The 11654-nt window shown below is 47.5% G+C and overlaps 1 protein-coding gene across 1 annotated transcript; it reads left to right on the plus strand.

Moving 5' to 3' along the window:
* The first annotated feature begins 3501 nt into the window (after nucleotides 1-3501).
* On the plus strand, nucleotides 3502-11435 carry LOC119800518 (L-threonine 3-dehydrogenase, mitochondrial). Its single transcript, XM_038310714.1, has 8 exons — nucleotides 3502-3685; nucleotides 6237-6279; nucleotides 6853-6923; nucleotides 7734-7883; nucleotides 7978-8150; nucleotides 9419-9509; nucleotides 10054-10323; nucleotides 11296-11435. The coding sequence occupies exons 1-8, from the start codon at nucleotides 3502-3504 to the stop codon at nucleotides 11433-11435; spliced, it is 1122 nt and encodes a 373-aa protein (XP_038166642.1).
* The last annotated feature ends 219 nt before the right edge of the window (nucleotides 11436-11654 follow it).

Below are 11654 nucleotides of genomic sequence, written 5' to 3' on the forward strand. Positions count from 1 at the left end.
GTCTGACACAGCAGATGGCGGGAGAAGGACCCTGTCTATTTAAGGGGTTTATAAAGACAAAAATTACAAGACAGTCACAAGATTACCGTCTCAAAATACAGAATTACTTGTCCTATATCACAATTGGCTAAAGGTTAGGTAAAGCTCAGCTGTTAGTTCCTGATAGGCTATTATTATCTAAGGGGGATAGCAACAGCCCCTCTGGTTACTTCCTCCAGACATCTGCTGACCCTTTGCTAACTGCAGGGGCTGCCTGAAATATTACTCAGCTGATAGGGGAAGCTGGGTGGTCAACATTCTCTGTATGACTACGGGTGGGGGAATGGGTTGCAGTCAGTAACTTTGTGTAATTTAGGTTTCTCTATTAGCTAATACTTCCCCTAGAGAGGGGTCCTGCAGCCTTCAGCTTATCTTGGTGGCTGGGGGTGTAGTTCAAAGTCCCAAAAGGGCCCAGCACAGAAATGGGATCTTTTCTGGCCATTCAGAAACTTCTCATGAAACTTGCTTTGTAGACCAGGCTGGCCTTGAACAAATAGGTCCGCTTGCCTCTGCCTCTAAGAGTGCTGGGATTAATGGCGTAGGCCACCACACCCAGCTTTCAGTCCATGGTTTTTAAGAATGTAAAGGAGGTCGGGTGTGGTTGCACACACCTTTAATCCCAACACTTGGGAGGCTGACAGATTTCTATGACTTTCAGGCCCAACAGGGCTGCACAGTGAGACACTGTCTCAAAATAAAATAACATAAAATAAAGGAATCTTGAAACTGGGCATTTCAAGGGCTGCTGCCTTGAGTCTAGTCATGCTTACATAACAGCAGAGACATGTGAGGCATGCATCAGCAGGTAATTTTATCATTCACCAACTGGTTACAACATCCCTTCGCTGTATTCTCTTACGGAGTTGCCATTGTCTGTGTGGCCTACTGTGGAGCCAAATGGCTTTATGCAGCATGTGGCTCTGTCAAGATGGACCAGGCAGTAATAAGACAGTAGAATAAGACAGTAGTCTTTACTTGGAAAAGTGGTTGTGTGGGTAGAAGTTTCTGTTACTCTGACTGATGTCTCTGACTGGTGTGTTAAAGCTGTCCCCTAATAGATCCTCCAGGTGGAGGGCAGGGCAGCAGGCACAAACATCCCAGAGCAGGATAGTCCTGCCAGCCTGTGGCATGAAGGGATGACCAATGTGGGCTTTTAGTGGATTAGGAAGAGCCAGCACAGGTCCATGCTGCCCACAGTGCTAGGGTAAAATACTTGGCCTTTTAGCTAAGAACCCACAGGGTGCCTTCTGATATCTTCCTGGTGGGGAATGATGGGACCTTCTGTGTCCCGGAGTTTGCTCTTTCTTGACCCTTCTAACTGTGGCAATTCATTCTTTTGCTTCTGAGAATTGCAATTTGTCCTTGAGTTTCAGCATCCTGGGGAATCCAGTGGTCTCAGGGCTTCTTCCATCTCCTTTTGATAAAGTGACTCAAAAGAAGTGAGTTCTTACCTGGTCTTGGCTGCAGGTGAGGATTTTGTTTTCAACATTCCTCTGGAGGTGGTTGAGGAAGTCTCAGACATTCCCTGTAACATGGCCAACACTGGTTACCTCTTGATAACCTGGAGCAGCGTGCCCATGACAGGAAGGCTGTCTTCCAGGCTCATTTATGAGTGGCCTGGAATGAAGGATCCCCTCTGCCCCACCAGCAGCCACCAGAATTCTAATCGCCTTAACTTTTCATACTATCCCGCCCCCCATGACTTATGTGAAATGCTTTCTCAAGCTAGTATCCTTTTACTGCACACACTCATGAAACGTAATTTGATGTATCTCAACCTGTGTTCTTGGGTCAAAGGCACTCACATTTGGAGAAAAACAATTTCACTCATTACAGAACAAAATGTCCTAAATTAAGGCACTTTTTTTGTTTTGTTTTGTTTTGTTTTCCAAGGCAGGGTTTCTCTGCAGCTTTGAAGCCTGTCCTGGAACTAGCTCTTTTAGACCAGGCTAGACTGACCTCGAACTCACTGAGATCCGCCTGCCTCTGCTTCCCGAGTGCTGGGATTAAAGGTGTGCGCCACCATCACCTGGCTCCAGGCACTTTTTAAACCCACTGGTGGCAACATCGGGTAGGTGGTTTACCACAAAGCAGAGACATATTTGCTGTTTTGGATACTGATGACAGCCTTAGCTTTAGGATTGGTGAGAGTCTGCTAAACTAGTATATTCTAAAAGGATTTACCTGATAAATCATGTTAGGTTAGACACAGTGGAGGATAAAAGGTGACTATTACAGAGATTTATGTGTAGTGATATTTCATTTGTATTTTAATAAATAAAGCTTGCCTCAAGATCAGAGAGTAAAACAGCCCCTCCCTGGTCAGCCTTATAGACCAGGCAATTGTGACACATCCCTACAATCCCAGTAGCCACACTAGTTTGCTAAAGAAACCAGGAGGTAGTGGTGCATGCCTTTAATCCCAGCCCTAGAGAGGAATATAAAACGGGAGGAGACAGCTCTCAGTCTCATTCTGAGATTCCTGGAGACAGGATCACCATTTCATACTGAGGCAGAGGTAAGAGTCAGTGGCTGGCTGCTTTGCTTTTCTGACCTTCAAGTTGAAGCCCAATATCCATCTCCGGGTTTTTATTAATTGTGTTACACTTATGATTTAAGATAGATTTAAATTGGTCTTTGGTTCTGTAACACCCCAACTCTCCACGATTCCAAATTCAGTTGTCTGTATGGGTGTGACTCATTTTTTTCTGGGGGGGAGGGTGATTTTCAGGGCACAGTGCAGACACAGGTGTGTGTCCCAATCTCTTAACTTCCTAGACAAGGCAAGCATCCACTGTCAGCTGGTAGTGGAGGCGAGGACAAGGAGGAGGGAGGTTAATGCACATTTGGGGTCGTGGAAGCACTGAGAACAGAGTTTTCTCTAAATGAGCCACTCAAAGGATGTGGGAGTCAAACAGAGGCTGCTCACAGCTTACTAAATATTGCCAGCCCCCCCACCCCCCCCCACCATCTGCTTTCCCAGCCTGGGGTCATTCCAGAGATAACACCTGAAGTGTTAGCACAGGTGGCCAGTGCTTGGCTATTTAGTCTAGGACCTGCTTCTCCCCTCAGATGGTTTGTGCACAGGTTGGTAGCATGTAGTAAGCTCCCACCATCTGGTGGCCAGTTTTTGGTTTGGGTTTTTTGTTGTTGTTGTTGTTGTTTGGTGCTTGTTGGTTGTGCATTAACCCCCAGTGTAGCTTGGCATCTAGTTTAGCTTCAGCATTATCCCAGGTTAGGCTTTGTGTGAACATTTATCCCTCTGTCCCTGGGCCTGACTCCAAGTAGGCACTTTCCTGGCTTCCTATGGACAAGTCAGAGGTTCAGTCTTGCGCATTCCTGAATTGCTCGCGAACTGGCAGCTGGGATGTGATTTCAGGAGAGCAGCTTTTTCCGGGGGGCTGATGGATGGTTGGTAATGGACTCTTGTCCTTCCTTTCCCCAAGGCTATCAGCAGGGCAGATGCTGGTCCTCGGGATGCTGAAACGCGTGGTCAGTGGGACAGCACAGAGCAAGGCCTCCAGCCACTGGAAGCTTGTCTTGCCCTTGCGGTTTCTAGGCAGCTCCCCTTGTCGAATCCCAGCAGATGACAGCTTCCACTCCACCTCGTTCTCTGAAGCAGAGCCTCCTCGGGTCTTCATCACAGGTTGGTCTGTCCCCTCCTCATTAGTGGCATGAGCCTCGTTGTCTCTGAGCTGCTTCTTGCAATGTGCTGTACCATCAGAACAGGCTTCTAGGGGACCATCAGAACTGGGTCTAGTCGTTGCCCTGTAGAAAGGGGTCTCTGGGTGAGGCATGCCATCACAAATAGCTTTTTATTGGGGTGGCAACCTTTTTCTGATTAGACACAGCCTTTTTTGAGAAGTTTTGGGTTTGGGTTCAAAGAAATTGTTCTTTGGAGGTAAAGTATTTATTAGAAGATTATTCATGCTGTTGGCAAAGAGAGAAGGAATAGCAGGGGCTCTGAGGAAAGTTCTGGCACAAGTGGCAGAGTGGTTTCAGAGGGTGGAATGGGTCTATGTCATGTGGTTAAGCGGCCTGAAGTACACACCTGCCATCCAGGTCTTTTAATTAGCATGAGGGTGAGGGGAGCAGAAATCCAGAAAAACAAGTGACTTTAATTCTGGAAACCAAATTATTGTAGTCTTGTTACCGTGTAAGGGTCTGGATGGGGTTCGTTTTCTCTGCCATTAAAGAATTAAAAGGCAGGGAGATGCTCGAGCTTGCCAGGTAGCAGCGGAGACATCGCAAACAGCAGACTGAAGTTAGCAGACAGAACCGGCAGTTGCAGAAAGGCTTTTTCTTGGGCGAGGAAACACACAGAGGGCACACAGAGGATAAAACTCTTTGCAAAGTCAGGGTGAGGGAGATGTGGGCAGAAGAGGAACTGAGGAAGTTGAACATCTGATCTCTTCTGGAGGGCTGGGGATTTTAAAGGCTGTGAGAAGTTTTCCTTCTCTAATTTAGGATTGATCAGTTTGAAGATAGGCAGGCTGATTGGTCCACAACTGCTGTGTGATGTATTCTGATCCAGCCTTGAATTTGTTGAGCCCGTCCATCTTCAGGGGCCCTGCTGGTGGAAGAAACCCACAGGGCTTTTATTTTAAGCTGTCAGGCTTTTGTCTGAGGTTATGAGGGCAAGGAAGAAGCCAGCCTTCTTGGAACTTCCCCATCTTTGTTACCTAGCAATGGCCTCTCTCCCTGTTTGCCTGCTGACCCAGGAGTCTATCGAATGCCTAGTCTCCTAGTTTCAGAAATTAGCAGTCCAAGTAAAATGGAGGACCATTACAAGATGGCGTGGTTCTGGCTGACATCTTCCGTCTTATTCATAACCATTACCTATGTTTCCTTTCTCTAACAAAACCTTGTTTTCTGAAGGGACCTAGGGATGCAGGGCTGTTGTATGACGGTTTACTCTTTTGGTCTTTTGAGGGGCCCACCACAAAGCTCCCAAATAAATTGCACACAGACGCTTATTCTTAGTTATGAATGCCTGGCCTTAGCTTGACTTGTTTCTTGCCAGCTTCTCTTAACTTAAATTATCTTGACTCCCTTTTGCCTCTGGGCTTTTATCTTTCTCTATTTCTGTACATCTTTCTTCACTGCTTTCTCTGTGGCTTGATGTGTAACTGGGTGGCTGTCCCTGATGTCCTCCTCTCCTTGTTCTCAAGTTCTTTCTTTTCCTTGTTTCTCCTTCTATTTATCCTCTCTACCTCACTATTGGCCGTTCAGCTCTTTATTAGGAACGTGGAATGCACAGTGAAGTGGGTGGGGCCAGGCACTGCACATTCTGGAGAAGGTGGATCAGTGAGTGGAGCTGCTGGTGATAAGCTCAACAGCGACAAGAAGCTCGGGCAGTGCTCACATCCCATCTTATTTCCAGTATACCGAGCTCAGTAACAGTGTGTGATGGGTGTCAGGTGGTTTAGACAGGCAAAGAATCACAGCTTCACAGAGTTAAACAAATGAAGCATAAACAAAAGCAGCACACTTTAACATAACATTCCCCAACACGGGGCCAAATAGCTATCCTGGAACTTGAGTTCCTTCCACATTATGGGTATTAGGTCATGGCAACGAAACTGAGTGGATAGGAAGGGTGGGAGTTCTAGAACCCATCTTTCTCCTCGGCACATCTTTCCTTGACCAGGTTCCCCAGCCTAAGCTGGTTAGGAAGGTAGTATCATTTCTTTCTTAGTGGCTCCTCTTTGGTTCTGTTCTATTGTTTGTCTGCTCTGTTTTAAGGTAGGGTCTCTCTACTACGTAGCTCTGGCTGTGTCCCAGGCTGGCCTCGAACTCAAAAGATCCACCTACCTCTGCCTCCCAAGTGCTGGGATTAAAGGTGTGTATTACCATACCAGCTTGTCCCATCGCTTTGTCAAATGGCTCCTTGCTCTCCTCTCTTTGGGCTCAGCATAAGTGTTATTTTTCTGCTTGTGTCCTTGCTTTTCTCCTCTTGGGCACCCCTTGCCACAAAGGGCTACCTCAAACCCTCACATGCATTGGTGCCTGTCCGTGCTGGGCAGTGACTATCCTATGTTCTGAGAGCACCGCTGTGCTGCTGAGAGTAGCCTTCAGTGATCGCATCAGCTCGGTCCCGGGCTTTAGCCCACCACGACTGGAGGACTTTTAGCCCACTGTTAAACTCGGAGAATAGATTTGCACTCAGGTCTCATCTTGTTTTCTTCTTCACCTAGGGGGTCTTGGCCAGCTGGGAGTAGGACTTGCTGGCCTTTTGAGGTAAGAGCTTTAAAAATCAAGTTCTTAAGGGTGCACAGTGGTCTCTGTCAGCATTAGCCATTTGTTCTCTTGCCTCTGGCCTCTTTCTGCTTCTAAGATGTCACATCTAAATATCTAGTTAAAATACAAATTTGGTCATGACACCAGCTCTTGGCTCTCAGTCCTAACTTGGATGCAGTGAGACTCATCACCCCAAATGAATCACTTACCTTTCTATTTGGGAACAGAGGGCAGGGGCCCGTGCTGATAGGAGCTGGAAGGGTATTGTCTGGGGCTGAAGTTAGTAGGGTAAAAAAATGAGGGAGAAGAGGAAGTGCCAAGGATCTGGAGATAGCACTGGTGACCAGTGCAGTAGGGGAAGGGCAGAAGGAGAGAACCAGGCTGTGGAGAGAAAATGAGGGCTGAGCTTAGGGAGGCAAAGCTGAGGGGTATGTGACAATGCCGACGAGAAAGGTGACTGGAGAAGGCCCCGCAACTGCAGGGCCTATTAGAAATAACCAGTTACCTAAGACTTGTATTCCTGATGTTGCCGACTCATTGTGGGGGATGTGGGGGGGCTTTCTTTTCCTACAGGAGACGATTTGGGAAAGACAACGTGATCTTATCAGACATAAAGAAGCCCCCTGCTCATGTCTTCCATAGTGGTAAGATATGGATAGTCCTTGATGTTTCCGTTTTCAAAATGCAGCCACAGAGGCAGCTCAATGGAGTCCATGTGTGACTCAAAGAGGGATTTGGGCACAGTCCTGGGCTTAAAAATGTGCTTGCAATGCTGCTCCACTCAAATGACAAGGAACAGAAGTGCTCCGTGGAGCTTGAAGTTCTGGAATAAGGTATTTGAATATTACTTTCAATAATGTCTTTGGACTAAAAGCTTTGATTCCGGTCTTTTGAGTTTTTGGTTATCTGACTGACTTAAAGAGCCCTCAAACAAAAAGTCTGATGAGGAAAAAGAGCTTGACGAATATGGAGAAGGGAAAAGGCTTCGTGTTGAGAGCGCTTTCAGAGGATCCAAGTTTGGTTCCCAGCACCCACATCAGGTGGCTCCCAAGCACCTGTAACTCCAGCTCTAGGGGATCCAAGACCATCTTCTGGGCTCCACAGGGACCTGCACTCACAAGCACCACCCCTCAAAATTTCAGCTCCCTCTTCTGGCCTGGATGCTGGGTACCTAGATTTACACACACACACACACACACACACACACACGAGATATACATAAATAACCAGACACAGAAGCTGGAGCATGGCTGTTAAGCCAGTGCTCAGGAGGCTAGGGCAGAAGAATCACATGGTTCCAGTCCAACCTAGGCTACAGAGCCAGGTTGTGCTTTCCGTAAGGAAGGTTGGGGAGGGAGGGCGAGAGAGGATGAGAAGGAGATTTTTCAAGTCAGTGGCAGGGGCCAGGGAATCCACTTAGCTTCACTGCAGCCCTTCTCGCTCTGCGTTGACAGGCCCGTTCATTTATGCCGATATCCTGGATTACAAGAAACTCCGTGAGATCATGGTGAACCACCGGATTAATTGGCTCATTCACTACAGCGCGCTGCTCAGCGCTGTCGGAGAAGCAAACGTGGCCTTGGCCAGAGATGTGAATATAACTGGTGAGCAGCTGGCTCTAGCTGAAGGGGGCCACTTTGTCCTGCTCTTGGCAGTGCGTCTCCGTTGCAGATTGTCATAAGCATCCCTTCATTTCAGGACTGCATAACATTCTAGACGTTGCAGCCGAATTCAATATGAGATTGTTTGTGCCCAGCACGATTGGAGCTTTTGGAGCTACCTCTCCTCGGAACCCTGCACCCGATCTCTGCATTCAAAGGCCCAGGACCATCTATGGGGTATCCAAGGTCCACGCGGAGCTCATGGGAGAAGTAAGCATTTCTTGGCAAGATTGCTAAGTGCTCAGGGCTAGATGAGTCTATGTGTCTGGCCCCATTTTTTTTTTTTTTTTTTTTTTTTTTTTTTGCCTCAGACACTTCCTGTTTTATTTTGGGGGAAACGATTACACCCTGGCGACGATTATTTAGCTGGTGTATTATTGGTCAAGTGGTAGGCCTTTTCTCCCTTGTAGGCACTTAAGAATTTAGCTATAGGTTTCTGCTTGCGCACAGCCACGGCACTCCTGGCCTTGAAACCCCTCCCACCTGTGCGTGTTGCCCGACTTGTTTGCAAGGCTCTCAACTGTAATTACTGGTGGGAGTGTCAAAATCTTTTCTGCAAGAGAGAGCGACGGAGACATGGGGGTGGGGAGGGCATGGGGAAGGAGAGAATACATGTGGGGATCAAGTGTGTGTCTTCCTATGTGTGGAGGACAGAGGTTAAGCGTCTCCCTCAGTTCCTCTCCATCTTAAATTTTGAGACAAGGTCTCTTACTAGAACCTGGAATGCGCAGGCCAGGCCTGTGGACATTGAGTCTTCTCAGTTTCCTCAGTGCTAGATTACAGGCACATGCTGTGTCCTGTTTTCTTATACGGGTTCTACAGACTCTAACTCAGCTCCTCGTAACCTTGCCAGAAGCACTGAGTCATCTCCCTAGCCCCAAAACTTCCTCCTGTGGAAAATTTCAACCATGCTTTTACTCTGTTTTGTAGCAAACTGTGGTCAGTGTCTGGCCCTTCAGCTACTAGATGTCAAATTTCTCTTCAGGGGAACAAGCTTGCTGCACTCAGGGCACGCAGGGAGCAGGAGTGCCTCCTGCAGACTGCTCTATCATTTGATATCATCTTGATCATTGCATCAAGATGGTGATTCTCAGAAGATAAATCATTGAGTGTTATTAAAGTGAAAAACTTGGAAATTCTGAAAATTCCACTTCCTTTCTTGTAAACAGTTTGTGTGCATGTTGCGTGTATATGCACACATGAATGTACCACACAGCACGTGTGTCAGGGTCGGAGGACAACTGTGGACTTTCTCTTTCCACCTTTATGTTGGGTCTGAGGAGCCAGCTCAAGTCACCAGGCTGTGTGGCAAGTGCCTTTCGCCACTGAGCCATCCTGCAGGTCCTAGATGTTTATTCTTCTGAAGAACATTTTAATTTAACTGCATGGGGTATTTTAGGGAAAACACAATTTCTTTGTTTTATCTGAACTACAGGATTATTATTATGTTTTTTTAGCGAGCTCTTTCTTTTTCTTAGTACTATTATTACCGGTATGGGTTAGATTTCCGGTGCCTGAGATATCCTGGAATCATTTCTGCAGAATCCCAGCCTGGAGGAGGAACAACTGGTAAGTGCAGTCCCCAGCCTCCTTCACCCTTAAATTCTCTTGTTTTGGCGAGACCCTGCTTAGTCCGTAAACTGGCTGCCTTAGTTTCCCTGTATTTAAGAGAAATTGGAGGGGGCTGGAGAGATGGCTCAGCGGTTAAGAGCATTGCCTGCTCCTCCAAAGGTCCTGAGTTCAATTCCCAGCAACCACATGGTGGCTCACAACCATCTGTAATGAGGTCTGGTGCCCTCTTCTGGCATGCAGGCATACATGCAGAGAGAATATTGTATACATAATAAATAAATAAATATTTAAAAAAAAAAAAAAAAGAGAAATTGGAAAGTAGAGGGTGTTTTTTTAATCTCACTGGCTCCCAAAATATAGTTACAAAAAAATTCTTTTGTTACCTGTGTATAACAGTAAATCTTGATATAGCCCATACTATTCCTATCTTTTGGGGGAGTCTTCCATTTTTAATAGTCTAAAGAGTTTCTGAATTAAGAGCACTGGCAACTCAGACCTGAGCCTCCTCCCTCCGGCTGCCACGGATGGGGTTCTCTTTCAGACTACGCAGTCCAGATTTTCCACGATGCAGTAAAGAAAGGCACATTTGAGTGCAACCTCAAGGCCAGCACCAGGCTCCCCATGATGTACATCAGCGACTGCCTCAGGGCCACCCTGGAAGTCATGGAGGCCCCTGCAGAGCGCCTCTCCATGAGGACCTACAACATCAGCGCCATGAGCTTCACCCCCGAGGAGCTGGCACAGGCCATCCTTAAGCACGTACCCGACTTCCAGATCACCTACTGTGTGGATCCCCTCCGGCAGGCCATAGGTAGGCCCCCACGCCAGCCCGCTCTAGTTTGCAAATGGATTTGAAAATTCCCACGCCTCTCAAGTGAGGAGGCTTTAAGACTGAGGATCGCGGTAGTCCGTTCACAGATGCTTCCGTGTGGGAAACGGGTCTTCGGGAGAAAGGTTCCAGCTCAGGAAATAGTCCGGCACCACATCACCTTTGCACAATTTAATGAAGCCGGGAGGAACAGATGAAATCAAGGCAGTGTACAAACAGGCTTGGGCCTTCGTATGGTGTTATTGTTATCCATGGCCTGGAACACCCTTCTGGATATAAGAATGTTCCCTTACAAAGCCATGTGAGGTTTTAATAGTATGAAAACCCCAGTGCAGGTACCCAATGTCTTCTGAAGAGGTAGCCCTGCATGTACTAGGTCTTTTCCAGTCAGGGACTCTTAGGGTCGGAGCGAAGCCCCCAAAGAAGACCAACAGCCCATGTATGCAATAACAAGAGTGCCTTATTAATTCCAACATTGGGGTGACACTTGGCGACCCCCAAAGACGGTCACAGGCTCCTTTTAAGCAGAGTTAGGGGAATTCCAGTGAGGAGGGATTAATCTGGGGCTGATTGGTGGAGGAAAGATCAGTCTGGGGACTATTTGGTGGGAGGTCCTAGTGGTTAGGGATCTTCCTGCAGCAGGGTAGGGAAAGCTACCTTTAGTTATCAGGACTGGGTGGGGGGAGCCTGTTGAGCCAGCAGACGGGGCCTTGGGGAGCCTGCTGAACTAGCAGAAGTCTGTGGTTTTTCTGAGGACTGTCTGTTTAGCTCTGTCCCATTTTAGTGACCCAGAACTAAGGCTTAGATTGCTGTCAATCTTTAGAAAAGTCTGGTCTGCCTCCCCCTCCCCCACCCCAGTTCTCTCAGAGATGAGATTTTCTTTTCTGTGACTTCATATAAAACCCAAATACAGAGCCTGGATAACCCAGTGTTCTTTCCTGTGTCTTGCCATAGCTGAGAGCTGGCCCATGAAACTAGATGACAGCAATGCCCGAATGGATTGGGGCTGGAAGCACGACTTTGATCTTCCACAGCTGGTGGCTACAATGCTCACCTTCTACGGAGCCAGTACCAGATGTGCCCAAGCGAACTGAAGGAGAAGGAGCAACTCCCGCGCCCCCACACAGTGCAAGAGGCATGGCATTCTCTTAGTCAGAGAACTAATTGGACAGAATTCGGGCCGCTCACTCAGAACTGCTGGGTGGGGGTTGGCGTTCCTTCACACGTGGCCTTTGTTGTGTGCCTAAATTGGTCTAAAACACATACCACAGAAATGAAGACCTAAGTGGTAGTGGCTGCATCTTGGAATTTAC

The sequence above is a fragment of the Arvicola amphibius genome, chromosome 13, assembly GCF_903992535.2.
Source record: "Arvicola amphibius chromosome 13, mArvAmp1.2, whole genome shotgun sequence".
NCBI classification, from domain to species: Eukaryota; Metazoa; Chordata; class Mammalia; order Rodentia; family Cricetidae; genus Arvicola; species Arvicola amphibius.

Coding starts and splice junctions, on each gene's coding strand:
- LOC119800518 (XM_038310714.1), top strand. CDS start 3,502: ATGCTGGTCCTCGGGATGCTGAAACGCGTGGTCAGTGGGACAGCACAG. Junction 3,686..6,236: donor TCCTCGGGTCTTCATCACAG/GTTGGTCTGTCC, acceptor TTCTTCACCTAG/GGGGTCTTGGCCAGCTGGGA. Junction 6,924..7,733: donor TGCTCATGTCTTCCATAGTG/GTAAGATATGGA, acceptor CTGCGTTGACAG/GCCCGTTCATTTATGCCGAT.